Below are 14141 nucleotides of genomic sequence, written 5' to 3' on the forward strand. Positions count from 1 at the left end.
GTATACTGTACCTTCACTTAACAAACCCTCAGGGGACCTATAAAGGCTGGCACAGAGACTCATAGGCAGCTGCTGATGAGAACCAGAGGTAACTCAACAAGATTTGGGAGAGATAAGAAGAATATGCGTGTTTAAAAAAAAAAAAAAAAAGCAGAGTGGATAGTGAGATGCAGTGAGGCACAGCTCTCCAAATGGCTGAGAATCAGTCACTGGCACATAAATATTCCCCCAGATTTACTCCAACTAGGTGGACAACACTCCTGGACTCATCCTGGGCCATTCTGCGCAAGCAATGATGGACGGACATTGGACAGTCATTGCTGTGCAGTGGAAACGGGACCACTGAAGATCTGCAGCAATTGGGCACCTCATCCTTCTCCAAACACTGTTCTGAATCCAAGCTGCCCTGTAGGGCAAGGTCTTTCCATGCCGATTACTCTCATTTCAGGGTCAAAACTATATTTACTCATTCCTGGCCATTTCTGTGGTATCTCTACACTGAGTCCAAGTTCTTAACTTTAATGGCTTTTCTTATTCCCTTCCATGAATCACAGATATCTCTTCTCTGTCATTTCAGCAGTCAGGCACAACGTGGCAGCTGTAGACGTGACAGTTACTAGAAGGAATTCAGATGGATTTTGGGACGGGCTGACCCATATTATTCGTATCCTGAAGCAACATAACCCCCCTCGGGAACTGCTGTCAGGGAGGGAGAAAATAATGCCAGCTACAGCCTTTTAGCTCTCCAAGAAGCATGCCCACATTGATCCTAATGACAATCTATGAATAGATCAGTCACTAATGGGCAGTGAGAAAGCTGTTAATGCGATGCAAAATGGCTCAAAATATGCAGAAACTTTTGGTATTATCACTTCATAAGCCACTGCGATTGTGCCACTTCTGCAGGTAGCGGGCAGGTGCTTTCAGCCAGGTAAGAGAAAGGGTTGCTCATCTGATGCAGAGGTGCCTAGCCCATAGCTCAAACAGCCTGTGTCAGGAGAGGAGAGGTTTGCTGGTTTCTAATCATCCTCCAAGACAGACTAATGCACTATTCCTATCAGTCCATCACGATGGAGCAAGTCAAAAGCCCCAGCCAGGTCCCACCCAAGCCAGGAGTTGTTGTTCTCCAACTCTGAACAATGTGAGCCCTTTGCCAGCTTCCTCCTCCAACACAAAGAAAGGCAAGAAGGTCCCAACGCAAACGCCGCTGGAACAAGCCATGCTGTCTGGCCAGCAGCAGACAAAATCCCCTCCACCGTACCAGCTGTGGTACAATTGTGTGCCTTATCAGGGGTTTTCCCCACAGCTCCAATACACGGAGATGCATGTGCACACTTTCCAGAAATAGCAGATGTGTTTTAAATAAGGGCAAACCGCACAGCATCCTGGAGGTGCACATCACAAGCAGCAAGGGAGAGCAAGTCTGAAGTCCAAATGCCAGTTTGAAGACGCAAAACACTTTCCAAGGGAAAAATACAAGGACACCTCCCAGTCCAGCCCACCAGGGATTGCTGGGGTTTGCTGGGATTTTTCTTTACCCGTTTGATACTGGTCCCTGAACAATGAGACCAAGTGGCCTCTCTTGTTATTTGGTTGATGGTGACTGTAACCTTTTATGCCAGACATTGGAGAGACACCTTCTGCTCCAGAAACTGCCATAAACAAGTATTTGGACCAAGAATGCACTTTTCCCCCCCTCCCTATCTTGGAAAAAAAAATAGAAGTGGGAACATGGAGACATGGTTCTTCTCTTTTCTCCAGTGTTTCCCCAGAAGTTCCCAGCAGAATCAGCGACTGAGTCCCAGGTCAGCCCAGCATCACCACAAGCCTGTCACTCTTTTCTGCTGTCTCTGGGAAAAGGTGAAGTGTTAAGAGTGCAGAGGCTGGGGAGAATAGGAGAGCGCTCCGTGCAGAATACAAAAGAAGCCAACCCGCAAATCCTTGCATCAGCATCAACACTTGCAGCAGCAGAGAAAACCACCACATACAATTATGGCAGATAATCTTGTTTTCAAGTTTGAAATAATTTGTCCTGGGATGGAAGAGGGGAACCACAATCACTTACCCAGTAAGCCACATACAGCACGGAACTGCTGCGGGCAGGGAAGGGAGGCTATAATACTCATATTTCTATTCAGCAAACCATACCACTCACATACTAATATTCCCACAGACTTCAGGATGTCGATGCAGGGGAGTTGCACATTTTTTTTTCACTGCAAGGTTCTCAGAGGAGAAAACACAGAGGAAAGCAAGAAGACTCAGCCCAGCCTGGAATACAGCTTTGATGGCTGCTCCCAGATGGGTTCCCAAACCTCCCAACAGGATACTGTTGTGCATTATCAGCAAGGCACAACTTTCCATGTGCATTAATGAGAAACACTGCTGTGCTACCAATTTGTCTGGCTTGGTCTTGGCAGTATTTCTAGGTTGGAAATCCCATAGTTCACATAACTGGTCTATTCACCCCGCTGCTTAATCTGTCTTCACTTGAAGAGATGAACTCCATATATAAACATTCAATGCTGTATATAAACAGCCCCCAGGCCCGCGGACGGCAAGAATTAAGCATTGCTCCGCCTGTATATGTGTACATGCATATGTGTGTGTCTGGGAAAGAGGCTGTTATTTGCTTGTTTATTATAGTATTCTAAATTGTAAATGCAAAGTTATCCAAACCTCAGGCCAGGCTCCAACCTCAGAGATAAGCCCTGACCAGAGAAGGACTGACAGGGGTAGACTTGCAGGCGACAGGATACTCCGCTGTTTGTTGTGGTTGGCAGATTAGTAGAGATTTCACTCTTTCTAAAACAAAATTAGGGGGAAAACAACTAAAGCCATCCTGATTTCTGGAATAGAAGATTAAGAGGTGCATGGACCACAGGAGTCAGCGTTGGCTGGTGGGGTGGGGGATGAACCAGCATCCCATGAGCACAAGACTCAGCTCCTTGGTGCTGAGCCCCTCCAGAAAACACATATCCCCCACCCACCCCCTCGTGGGGCCCAGGCTGTTTCTTGTAAAGAAATGACAACAGGGAAGATCATGTTTTCCTGCTCGTTTGTCACAGAATTTATTAACTTAAATGAAAACAAGTCTCCTCCGATTCCTTGATATTTTTCTCATGCTTTTTGGTTGGTGGTTTAATTCTTTTCACAGTGTTAACACTGGCTTCTCTCAAAAGTGTCAGAAACTATCAATAAAAGGGGGGGGACACACCAAACAAAAACCTAAAAACCTTAAAAGGGGGGAGGGAATTCCCACAGGCATCACTGAGCAAAATCACCTGATTTCTCACGCAATAAACGTGGCTGGCTGAGCAATCCCGCTGGCTGACGGCAGCAGGCTGGCTGGCTGAGGGATGGTGCGTGTACCAGCAGCAGGTCTGGTTTGTGCAGGAGCAGAGCACACCATGTGCCTGCGACACACACAGACACCATGAACACCTCCGCCTTCGAGGTGGAAAGGTCAAGCCCCCGAAATAAGAAACGATCAAGGCAAGCGTGTGACTTGAGGCCCAAATGGCCGATGCGCTGCACAACTGCTGCCACTTCTCCTCCAGCTCACTCCCAGCCAGGGCAGGAGGAGAGCTCAGAGGCAGAGGTTCCCAGACAGTGCCCTTTGAGACTCACTCACACTTTTTTCTTGAATAAAGATTGAGACAGGAAATGAAAGGAATGAGAAACTCCAAACTTGGCTATTTTAAATATTCTGTATTTTGGAGGAGGGATTATCGCAGGCAGCATCCACTGTAGCAACACAACTCCTCCGAGAAAAGCAGTGGGTAGAAAACTCTGATCTCCAGCTGATTTTCTGGGGACAGAAAAGAAGAAAAAAAAAAATGGAAAGAAAGAAAAAAAATGTGATAGCCAGGCAGGCCAGCAAAGGTTTTGAATTCACAGCCTACCCCGGATCATTGCATGTTGCATTTCACTGGCCTCAGCCCCTGCTGGCTGCGACCAGGTAACGAATTCACCAAAAAGAAATAAATTTAGTTGGGGATATTATGTTATCCTCCTGCATCCAAGCTAATCACCGGGTGCACAGCGTGTACTGTGCTCTTACTGATTTGTTCCCAAGTGTCTCCAAACAGCCTTCAACAAAACAAGTAGTGAATAAAGAGAACTCAGGGAGATGACAGAATGAATAAATTAGACACGTGGCCTCCTGTATTCATCTCCCTGTTTCTTCCTGAAAGGAAGAGAAGCTGTGCCTTTGTTACCTAAGCCCATAAACACAACGAGGCCTATGGTTGGAGCAGGTGCCTTCAGGTTTTGGGCATGCTGTGGGAGGTACGCAGTGAGAAGAGTGCCTTGAACCTCTCTCGAAATGCAGACAGCTGGCCTGCCTCCAAGTGTATCACTGCATCATTAGAAGAGCTGCTTTTGTAAGCATGCAGCCTGAAACCCAAGCGCTGGTTCTATGTACGTGCACACCACAAACCCTCATGAAGTAGAAGGAGCTGTGCCCTCAGCCTGGGCTTTGGCACACGATGCCCAACACCTCTGTGGTCTCTCTGCCTTCTCCCCCCTGCCGCTACGGTGGAAACCACTGTCGGCTACAGAAAAGCTGCAAGAATTATTTCTGGAAAACACATCCTTGGGCAGGTGCTCCTAAAACAAGCACTTTTGCTTTCAAAGAGATTGGATGTATCTAGGCTACTCCTGGAAAGCAACCAAGGTGAAGAGAGCTTTTGGAGGAGGTCACCAGTCTTGCAGTCGGAAGGAAATTCCCACAAATTACAGTTGTGCATATGGAGACGGATGCAAAAGTTTGTTAACAATTTGAAGGACACGTTTGCTGGTGATTCAGGGGCTGATGGAAGCAGCATTTTTTTCTTCAGAACTTGAGCTTTCTTAACAGAAATTTGAAAGTGATTTCTTTTATGCTCTTCTGCAGACAGAAGCCTACAAAAGAGCTCCAGAAAGGACACGCTCACTGTCGCAGCAGAAGTGCACGTGGTTTCTCTTGATCTAGGAACAGTGGGGGAAAATGTTTGACTGCTTTATGAATCACATTTTAATGGCCTGGAAGGCAGAGAATTTCAGAAACCGCACATATCTATCTCCTTTTACACAGCACATGACAAGGCACTGGACCAATGCTTGTTTGTCACTTTTACAGTTGCTATGTCTTAACACAAAACTCAGTATAAACCATGAAGATTAAGTGCCCTAACCAATGAACCATGGCCCTGCTGCGTTCTCTTCAAGTTTCTTACCATGTCCGTCATCTGAAAGCCAAGAAGGCTCTTCTGCAGCAGGATGCTTATCAGGAGGGAGGGATATGAGAATTGCTGAAATTAATCACAATCAGTTTGTTCCCAAGTGTCTCCAAACAGCCTTCAACAAAACACAAATGGAGTAAAGGGAACCTGCAGATGACAGAGCAAAGAAACGGGACACAAGTGGCCTCCTGCATTCCCAGGAATGGGGAGGCTGCACCCCTAACTGCATGTACCCGCTTCCTAAGAGACAAGAAGATGCATGGTTAGAGCAGGTGCCTGCAGGCTTTGGATGCGTTGTGGGTGATACACGGCAAAACCAGAGGAACCTGAACCTCTCAGAAATGCAAATATCTGACCTCGCCAGGACATAACTACATGAAAAATGCTCTTGGTCCTAATAAAGCATGGAGTAACTGGCACATTGCGAAGACAAACTGGGCTTTTTTTTTTTTTTTTTAAACTGTACTTACCAAGACTAGATCTAAACATCGGCAATTTCCTTGCAGGAGCCCAGAGCATGCTGGAGAAGTTGAAAAGCAAGTAGCTGGGCCCAGAGGCCACAGTCTGACAAAATACCACCTCATTTGCTAGGAAGCAGACTCAGCTTAAGAAGCTGGCCCTGGTCCAGAAAGCATCCCGCTCAGAGCTAGACCTTTCCACGACTTGCAGCGCAGCCAGAGCCCTGAGCAGTGCCGGGGGAGGAGAGCAGGCGGAAGCAGCCCAGGCTTTCTGCAGAAGCCAAAAATTGCATGCTCCAACCTTGCCAGCCCAACTAGTGTGGGAAAGTGCAGTTTTTGCCCCAAGGACTGATAGTACTTACAAAGGAGGATCTAGAAATAAAGGAACCCAGATCGACACAGAGCCACATCGCCAGCTCATGTAAATCTAGGCAGTTCCGCTGCAGTCAGTTGAGGTGCATCAGCCTACCAGGAGAGATTTAATTCAGATTCATTACTCAGCTTTGGGTGCAGCACATCCTATCTGGAACGTAAACAATGACTTGTACAGTCTGTCTAGCCTGTTTCATCACAGAAGATTTTAACGCTCTGGGAGGATTATTTTACCCCCCAGCACAAGGCAGTTGCTACCAGCACAGAAGGCATCAGCTGCTTTAGCAGCACACAGGTCAACTGCAAATGGAGAAAGCTGTAAAAGCAGGAGAAACTACCCAGTTTTTTTCTCCAGACTCAAAAAAACTCACTAAAATTTGTCCAGAACAACAAGGCCTTACAGCTACCATGAGAAAAGATGCCAGGAGTTTTAAGTACCTTTTTGTAATTGTTATCTGACTGTTCTGTACCTTCTTTTACATGGATTGCACGTATTCCCAACACTAACAGATACGCATCCAAACACCTGGATGTGTTAATTACAGAGTTTTAGGGCAGATTTGGCATTCCTACCTTGCAAGCTGCTGTACTTCCCTCTCTTTGCTTCGTTCCTCGGATACATCATGCCGTACGTGCCCAGATACCTTCCTCAGTTGCTTATCGCCAGAGGGCTGCTTCCATCACAAAAGCCAAGAAATCCCCTAGCGCTCTCATACCCACTCTCCAAGGAGCGGTTCAGACGCCAGCAGCAGGTCCTGGCTCTGGTTTCAGCTCTCGGACACTGAAACACCTTCCCAGGGGCTGAGCAGGCAGCGCTCCTGCCCGTGTCTCAGCCTCCCGCGGGGAAACCCAACACCAGGAACAAGAATGGGATCAAATCCCCAGTGGAAAGCCACGGCACCTGCCTACCGTATGGCCACAGAGGGATTAATTACAGCTGCACCAGGTGACTGGGTATTCATAACCCAAGCCAGGACACTGGTGAGCGGATCTCTGCACTGAGGGGATCATCAATTATGCAAAGAGGTACATAGTTAGTGTAGCTTGACCCATCTATGGGGTTATTAATTCTTCATCTCATTAACTCCAGTTGAAGGTCTGCCGATAGCTAATTCATATCCCTTGAGATCCCTCCTCTGAGCTCCTTTTCATCTGTTTATCTAAAAACATTTGGCAAGTATTATGAGATTTAGAGAAGCAGAACTTCCATTTTACAAGTGGGGAAACAGAGGCATCTTTTTTCCACAAGCAACTTAAAAACCACAGAAGCCAGGATCTAAGGCAAGCACTGTCGGCCTCCGTGACCACGCTCTGCTCACTGGATGACACGGGCTTGGCACACATCAGTAGGCAGGAATAGAGAGGCGAGTTGTGAACCATGCAGCAGTTCTGGAGTGAACCAGCTTTAAGCCATCACCACAGGAGAGAATTAATCCCCATACTGTGTCAGCTGAACATCTCTGATAATTAATAGGGAACAGGAGATGCAGGTGTTTTTCAGTGCAAGAGAACATCTGACACAGCAACCTTGGAAATGAAAGTTTCCTCCTTACAGTGGTTTTCCTCCCGAGACTATAAGGATCCCAGAATTTCATACTGACAGCATCCAAGCCAGACTTCCACCCCATGTCCAGTGTTATTTTGTTGAGGGTATCGGCCAGGAGGCCAGCAATATACTTTTGGTGGCCTTTGGGACCAGCGAAGAGCAGAGACATTTCACACTGGCAACCGTGCAGTTACCCAGTAGAGTTTCAGTTGAGGTTACCCAAGTCTCATCGGAGCTGTCTAGAAGTAAGAAGCTCTAATTCAATTTCCCAGTACAAATACGTATCCACCTCAGAGGAGAGGTTTGCAATAGCCAGCAGAGGGTTTCAGAAGGATTCTCTGCAGCCTTTACATCAGGCCATTAAGAAACTTCTGATTCTTAACACTGAGCAAATAGATGCTGTTTCTGCAATGGCTATGCTATGAATAGCTTGCTTTTTTAAAACACCAACTTTCCAGATGTAACTAGAGACATTCCTCAAGAACCAGACTTCATACTGCCTCAGGATGACTGGATCCAATCCCAGCTCCAGCACCAATTCCCTCTGACCCGAGGCAGTTCACCTACATTGCTGCTGCTCACAGCAAGACTTTTACAGGTCTCAGTGGTGCTGTGAAGGTTAAATATCTGAGGCCATATGCGTTCAGAAAGACACCTACATGTCAACTGTTAAACACAACAAGATTCTTTAGACATCAGCTTTTAAGAACAGGTTTAGATGTTACTATCATGTCAGCGAAGAATTATCTGAGAAAGTGTGGTGTTTTTTTAAAAAAATCTTAATTGAGATACTTAAAAGCATAACTCATTTTTCTTTAATTCACATGGACGTACTTATCAGGCAGATAAGCAGCAATGCAAAGCAAAGGAAAAGCAACAGGCATATAGTGAATAAGGCAGACAAAAAAACCAAAACCAAAACAAACTTATCCAGAGGTGGCTGCAATGTTCCAGAAACATTGTGAGTGTCTGCCTCATATCCTACTCCAGGAACGATGGTCCTGCTGCTGCTTCTTTACAGCCTCTGCTCAGAGAGGCGGTGGGAGTATTGCTATTGATTTCAGTGGGTCAAGAAAGCCTACAGATTGGCAACTGTTTGCTAGTCAAGTCATGTACTTTGACAAATTAACATCCTGCAGAAATAAGTCTGTGCAGGCCCATTCAGCTGCAAGTGGGCAAAAGACTACGTGTCCCCAAAAATGGGCATCATAATTAATAACTAGATTACTTGGGCTGCAGTCTCAGAGCTTTTGCTCCTCAGTAGTACTTCAAACTGAAAGAAATGGCTTTGCTTTTCTGTATGCATGTGGCACTCCAGCACCTCCGTAAAACCTATGCTAGAGCAAACCACAATGGCAGACCACTGTCCAGGGCAGTCAAACTCTATATCGCTTATTCCAATAATGAGAATTACAGAGATATCACAGATAAAATGTGATCAGTCTACCAAAGTAAGGAAAGAAGAAACTATGTGTACATTTCTGCTCTAATCCCACTGTTTCACGCAGCTGTACAGCCAAGACGAGAGCTGGGTTCCTGCTTGACAGCTCCCGGTCTCAGGGCATGACCGCACACAGTCATGTCCTAAGCCATGCCCTACAGTAGGTGCCAGCATCTTTTCTCAGGCCAGGTATTGCTAGCAAATACTCATCTCCCCTCCCCTCCTTCCCTCTCCCTCCACCCTGCCCAACTAATCACCAGCAAGGCTTTTCATCCTCTCTTAATTTTCTGTTTTGCTTCATACCACCCTGTCAGTTTTGTGCTTGTTTCCTATGTGGGACTGAGGCAGGAATCCAGGACAGAATCTCGCAGCAATATGTAATTAATTGCAACTACTCTTACAGAGGCTACAATTTGGGCTGTTCAGCCAGACACATACACTCTGCAAATAACAGTTCCAAATCACTACTCATTTAGCAAGTTGTCAAGGTCCTGGTTGTTCTTTAGCACGTTAAAGCTGAGAGTGTAACATGGTTTTTAAATCAGTCTATGAAGCATACTATGGGTTTGTACAGCATGTAATACCTTATCTAGAGCAACACAACCCAGAAGGGCTTTTCACTTTAGAATTGTAAGCCACTATTGCTTGAGCAGGAGAATTAAATTCATTAGAGCTGACTCAGAGGCAGGTCCTTATCCAGAATGCCAGCCGCCCACTGGTAAAGACATGATCTCTATACATTTAGCGTATGTAGGTAGAACAGGGAGCGTGGCTGACTGAGGCTGATCACAGGACGTTCTCCTGCTACTACACAGCATACAGCTTAATTAAAGTGGTACCCCCCAAAAAAAAAATCAAAATAATTTAAGTAATTCAGGTACTTGAACCCCATTTATTTTCAAGGTAGATTTAGGATCCTAAGACACTTCTGAGAGCAGTATTTTGGTTCCTCTCAACATTTAACCTCCAGTTAAAGAAATAAATACAAGCCATATCACAACCAGACTTTCAATATCTAGAGCTCCAAGGCACAGTGAATGATCCAAGAGAATATATTCCTTTGAAAAAGTCTCATCTGTCTTCACAGTTATGGATTAAAACCTCATTCCAATAATACCACCACCAAGAAAAAGTGATACTTTTATCTGTAGCCAATATCCATATCAGTAGATATACTACTTATGGAATTACACCAAGGCTAGTTAGTAACTTATTTATGTTTTTCGTCTCATACAATTTCAAAGTAGGCTACAAAAGCTGGTAAGAGCTACCAGAATTAGCATTCTTTGGAAGAAATTCAGTTGCAAGGGATACATGACTTGCCCAAATTCACATACTAAGTAACTAGCAGATCTAGATTGTAAACTGTAAAAAAAATGGCCAAGTAAGAATGTTTTTCTTTTATGTGTGCTAGACAATCTTACCAGTAAACCCTCAAGATTAATTAGCTATAGCTGCTAATAATTTATAACTACTCAGAGAAACTTATCTTAAGAGACATCACATGCCTAACACTTGCATGCAAGAAACAGAAAAATGCCCAATTCCTGTATCCTTAGGAGAATTAATTTTGAGAAGCACAACTGCCCGAAGCCCTTGCTGGCTGATGACCCAGCTGGACAAAACACACCATCGCAGAGACCCACTTTAAGAATCACAGTTTCTCAACAATTATTTATTTTCAAGTAGGACGAGTATTTTGTTGAGGGGGGAAAATGGCATTGTTCTTGGTGAGGACGAGCCGTTCTTTCTTTTTCAGAGGCAATTTGCTTTTCTAAATCTTAAGCATAAGACTTGGAAGCAATATCTCAGCAAGGAAAGGGTCTGGATCTCACGTACGCAGGTAAGAGGCTGGAGTCAGTGCAGTAGCTTCCCCATGAGAAAGCAATGGAAAGGACAATGCAGCACTGAGGAGGTTAGGAGTTCCTGGGAAAGCGATAGCAAGAAGAGTTGGAGCTTTTACTTCATTTTGCACCACCGCTATTACTAGAACAGTGATAACGTCGTGCATTAAACAATTAGCCACTTCCGACCACGCATTCCCAGCACCAGCTCAGTATCAACCAACCCCTTGGGCTGAAGTGGACAGCTGATAAGAAACTCCACTTGGGATGTAGACCGGGTGAGCTCACTGCCTTGTACAGCATCTGGGCAAGGAGCAAAGGTTTAACTCACGCCTCAGGGATCTAAGGTTTTGCCTAGAAAAGGCAGATCAGAGTGAGGTGGAGCACCAGTGCTTAGCACAGCCCTTTGGCTGCCCATCTGGAGACCTCCGTTTCTATCTGCTCAGGTCAGAGGCAAAATAAGTTCAGCAGTCTCATTATTCTCAAAAGCAGCCAGTACAATATGACAACTGAGTATGAAGTATAGTTCTCCTGGGCCAAAGCGCAGAGCCGAGAGCAGATAGAGTGCAGGTGACGATCACAACGTACTTGAGGAGCTGGTGGAAAGCCCATGGCCGGAGCAGATACACCAGTTGAGCTCAGGGAGACAGCTTTTTCTTTTGAATTAAAAGAGTTCAGATTTCCAGAAGGAGATCAAATCTTCCAGAGTCTTTGCGGGTACTCTGCACTGAGGGTCTGGGATTTTTCCTTCAAACTCATAGCTACATCCAAGAGTATGAACACCCTCCAACTACGTACAACATCTTTCCAACAAGTGCTTTTCCCATCACTTATCAGAGGGAAAGAAACACCCACCAGTTGTATGGCTGTGCAGTGAGGTTGTCACACTGAAGTGTGTCACCATGAAGACCTGTGGGTACACATCAGACTTCCCCATCCTCCCACATCACTCACCAAGTGCACCCAGGTCCTTGAGCAAAAGCAATCCCACAGATGGGTTTGCCTTCGCCCGAGGCAGGAATAACCCAGACTGTCTTCCCCCGCCTATTCTTTACATGCACTACAGGGACTTTATCCCCTTCTACAATACATAAAAGTTTTGACTGGGCAGGGCCAGCTCGATTGGCAGATCCCCGAGTGTTGACTTCCTAAGTAATGTGTAAAACCACACAGCAAAACGCAGTACTACAACATTGAACAAGAATGCGGGGTGTCGTGGTTTAATTTCAGTCGGCAACTAAACACCACGCAGCCGACCACGCAGTAGCATGGGGCACGGGATATGTTTCCAGCCATCCGGTGGTTGCCTCCACCATTGTAAGCACGTGGCGCTTGCCTTGGCGGGTTTGTGGGAGTGTGATATAATCGATCTGCCAGGGCTCCCCATATTTATATTTCAGCCATCGTCCTCCATACCAGGGAGGCTTTAACCGCTTGGCTTGCTTGATTGCAGGGCATGTTTCACCTTCATGGATAATCTGGGCTATAGTGTCCATGGTCAAGTCTACCCCTCGATCACGAGCCCATCTGTATGTTGCATCTCTTCCTTGGTGATCTGAGGTGTCATGGGCCCACCGAGCTAGAAATCATTCACCCTTATGTTGCCAGTCCAGATCCACGTGAGCCACTTCAATCTTAGCAGCCTGATCCACCTGCTGGTTGGTTTTATGTTCTTCAGTGGCCCGACTCTTGGGTATGTGAGCATCTACGTGACGGACTTTTACAACCAGGTTCTCCACCCGGGCAGCAATATCTTGCCACAATGCGGCAGCCCAGATGGGTTTGCCTCTGCGCTGCCAGTTGCTCTGCTTCCATTGCTGCAACCACCCCCACAGGGCATTTGCCACCATCCATGAGTCAGTATAGAGATAGAGCACTGGCCACTTTTCTCGGTCAGCAATGTCTAAAGCCAGCTGGATGGCCTTTACTTCTGCAAATTGGCTCGATTCACCTTCTCCTTCAGCAGTTTCTACAACTTGTCGCATAGGACTCCATACAGCAGCTTTCCACCTCCGATGCTTTCCCACAAGACAACAGGACCCATCAGTGAACAGGGCATATTGCTTCTCATTTTCTGGTAGTTCATTATACATTGGGGCCTCTTCAGCACGCGTTGCCTCCTCCTCTGGCGATATTCCAAAATCTTTGCCCTCTGGCCAATCCATGATCACTTCCAGGATTCCTGGGCGACTGGGGTTTCCTATTCGAGCCCGTTGTGTGATCAGTGCGACCCACTTACTCCATGTAGCATCAGTTGCATGATGTGTACATGGGATCCTCCCTCTGAACATCCAGCCTAGCACCGGCAGTCGGGGTGCCAGGAGGAGCTGTGCTTCAGTGCCGATCACTTCCGAAGCAGCTCAAACCCCTTCACCGGTCACTTCTGAAGCAGCTCGAACCCCTTCATATGCTGCTAGTATCTCTTTTTCAGTTGGAGTATAGCGGGCCTCGGATCCTCTGTATCCCCGACTCCAAAACCCTAGGGGTCGACCTCGAGTCTCCCCTGGTGCTTTCTGCCAGAGTCTCCAGGTAGGGCCGTTCTCCCCGGCTGCAGTGTAGAGCACGTTTTTTACATCTTGTCTTGCCTAGAGTGGCCCAAGGGTTACTGCGTGAACTATCTCCTCTTTAATTTGTTCAAAAGCTTGTCGTTGCTCAGGGCCCCATTTGAAATCGTTCTTCTTTCGGGTCACTTGATATAGAGGGCTTACAGTCAGACTATAATTAGGAATATGCATTCTCCAAAAACCCACGACGCCTAAGAAAGCTTGTGTTTCCTTTTTGCTAGTTGGTGGAGACATGTGTTGATCACATCCATTGGGATCTGACGACGTCCATCTTGCCATTTTATTCCTAAAAACTGGATCTCCTGTGCAGGTCCCTTGACCTTACTTTGTTTTATGGCAAAACTGGCCTTCAGAAGGGTTTGGACCATTTTCTTCCCTTTCTCAAGAACTTCTTCTGCTGTGCTGCCCCACATGATGTCGTCATCAATGTATTACAGGTGTTCCGGAGCTTCACCCTGTTCCAGTGCAGTCTGGATCAGTCCATGGCAAATGGTAGGGCTGTGTTTCCACCCCTGGGGCAGTCAATTCCAAGTGGACACCCCTCCAAGTGAAAGCAAACTGTGGCCTGCACTCTGCCGCCAAAGGGACTGACAAAAAACACAATAGTGATATCAATTGTGTCATACCACCTGGCTGCCTTTGACTCCAGTTCATATTGAAGTTCTAGCATGTCCGGCACGGCAGCACTCAG

The 14141-nt window shown here is 46.4% G+C and overlaps 2 protein-coding genes across 2 annotated transcripts in view; both read right to left on the reverse strand.

Annotated features, from left to right (window-relative positions):
- The window catches only part of NEURL1B (neuralized E3 ubiquitin protein ligase 1B), a 104558-nt gene extending 92176 nt beyond the window's left edge, over positions 1–12382 (reverse strand). Inside the window, 2 exon segments of the mRNA XM_019473776.1 lie at positions 6629–6729; positions 12303–12382. Coding sequence (XP_019329321.1) covers positions 6629–6729; positions 12303–12382 — 181 coding nt within the window.
- A 90-nt stretch (positions 12383–12472) lies between these two features.
- On the reverse strand, positions 12473–13051 carry LOC109279670 (ribonuclease H-like). The gene has a single exon (XM_019473777.1). It carries the CDS (start codon positions 13049–13051, stop codon positions 12473–12475), a length of 579 nt encoding a protein of 192 aa, XP_019329322.1.
- Positions 13052–14141: the final 1090 nt, after the last annotated feature.

This window comes from Aptenodytes forsteri, unplaced genomic scaffold, assembly GCF_000699145.1.
Source record: "Aptenodytes forsteri isolate BGI_AS27 unplaced genomic scaffold, ASM69914v1 Scaffold54, whole genome shotgun sequence".
In the NCBI taxonomy this organism is placed as follows: domain Eukaryota; kingdom Metazoa; phylum Chordata; class Aves; order Sphenisciformes; family Spheniscidae; genus Aptenodytes; species Aptenodytes forsteri.

Excerpts from the sequence above, each read along its gene's own strand:
- LOC109279670 (XM_019473777.1), bottom strand. The coding sequence starts at position 13,051 with ATGGATTGGCCAGAGGGCAAAGATTTTGGAATATCGCCAGAGGAGGAG.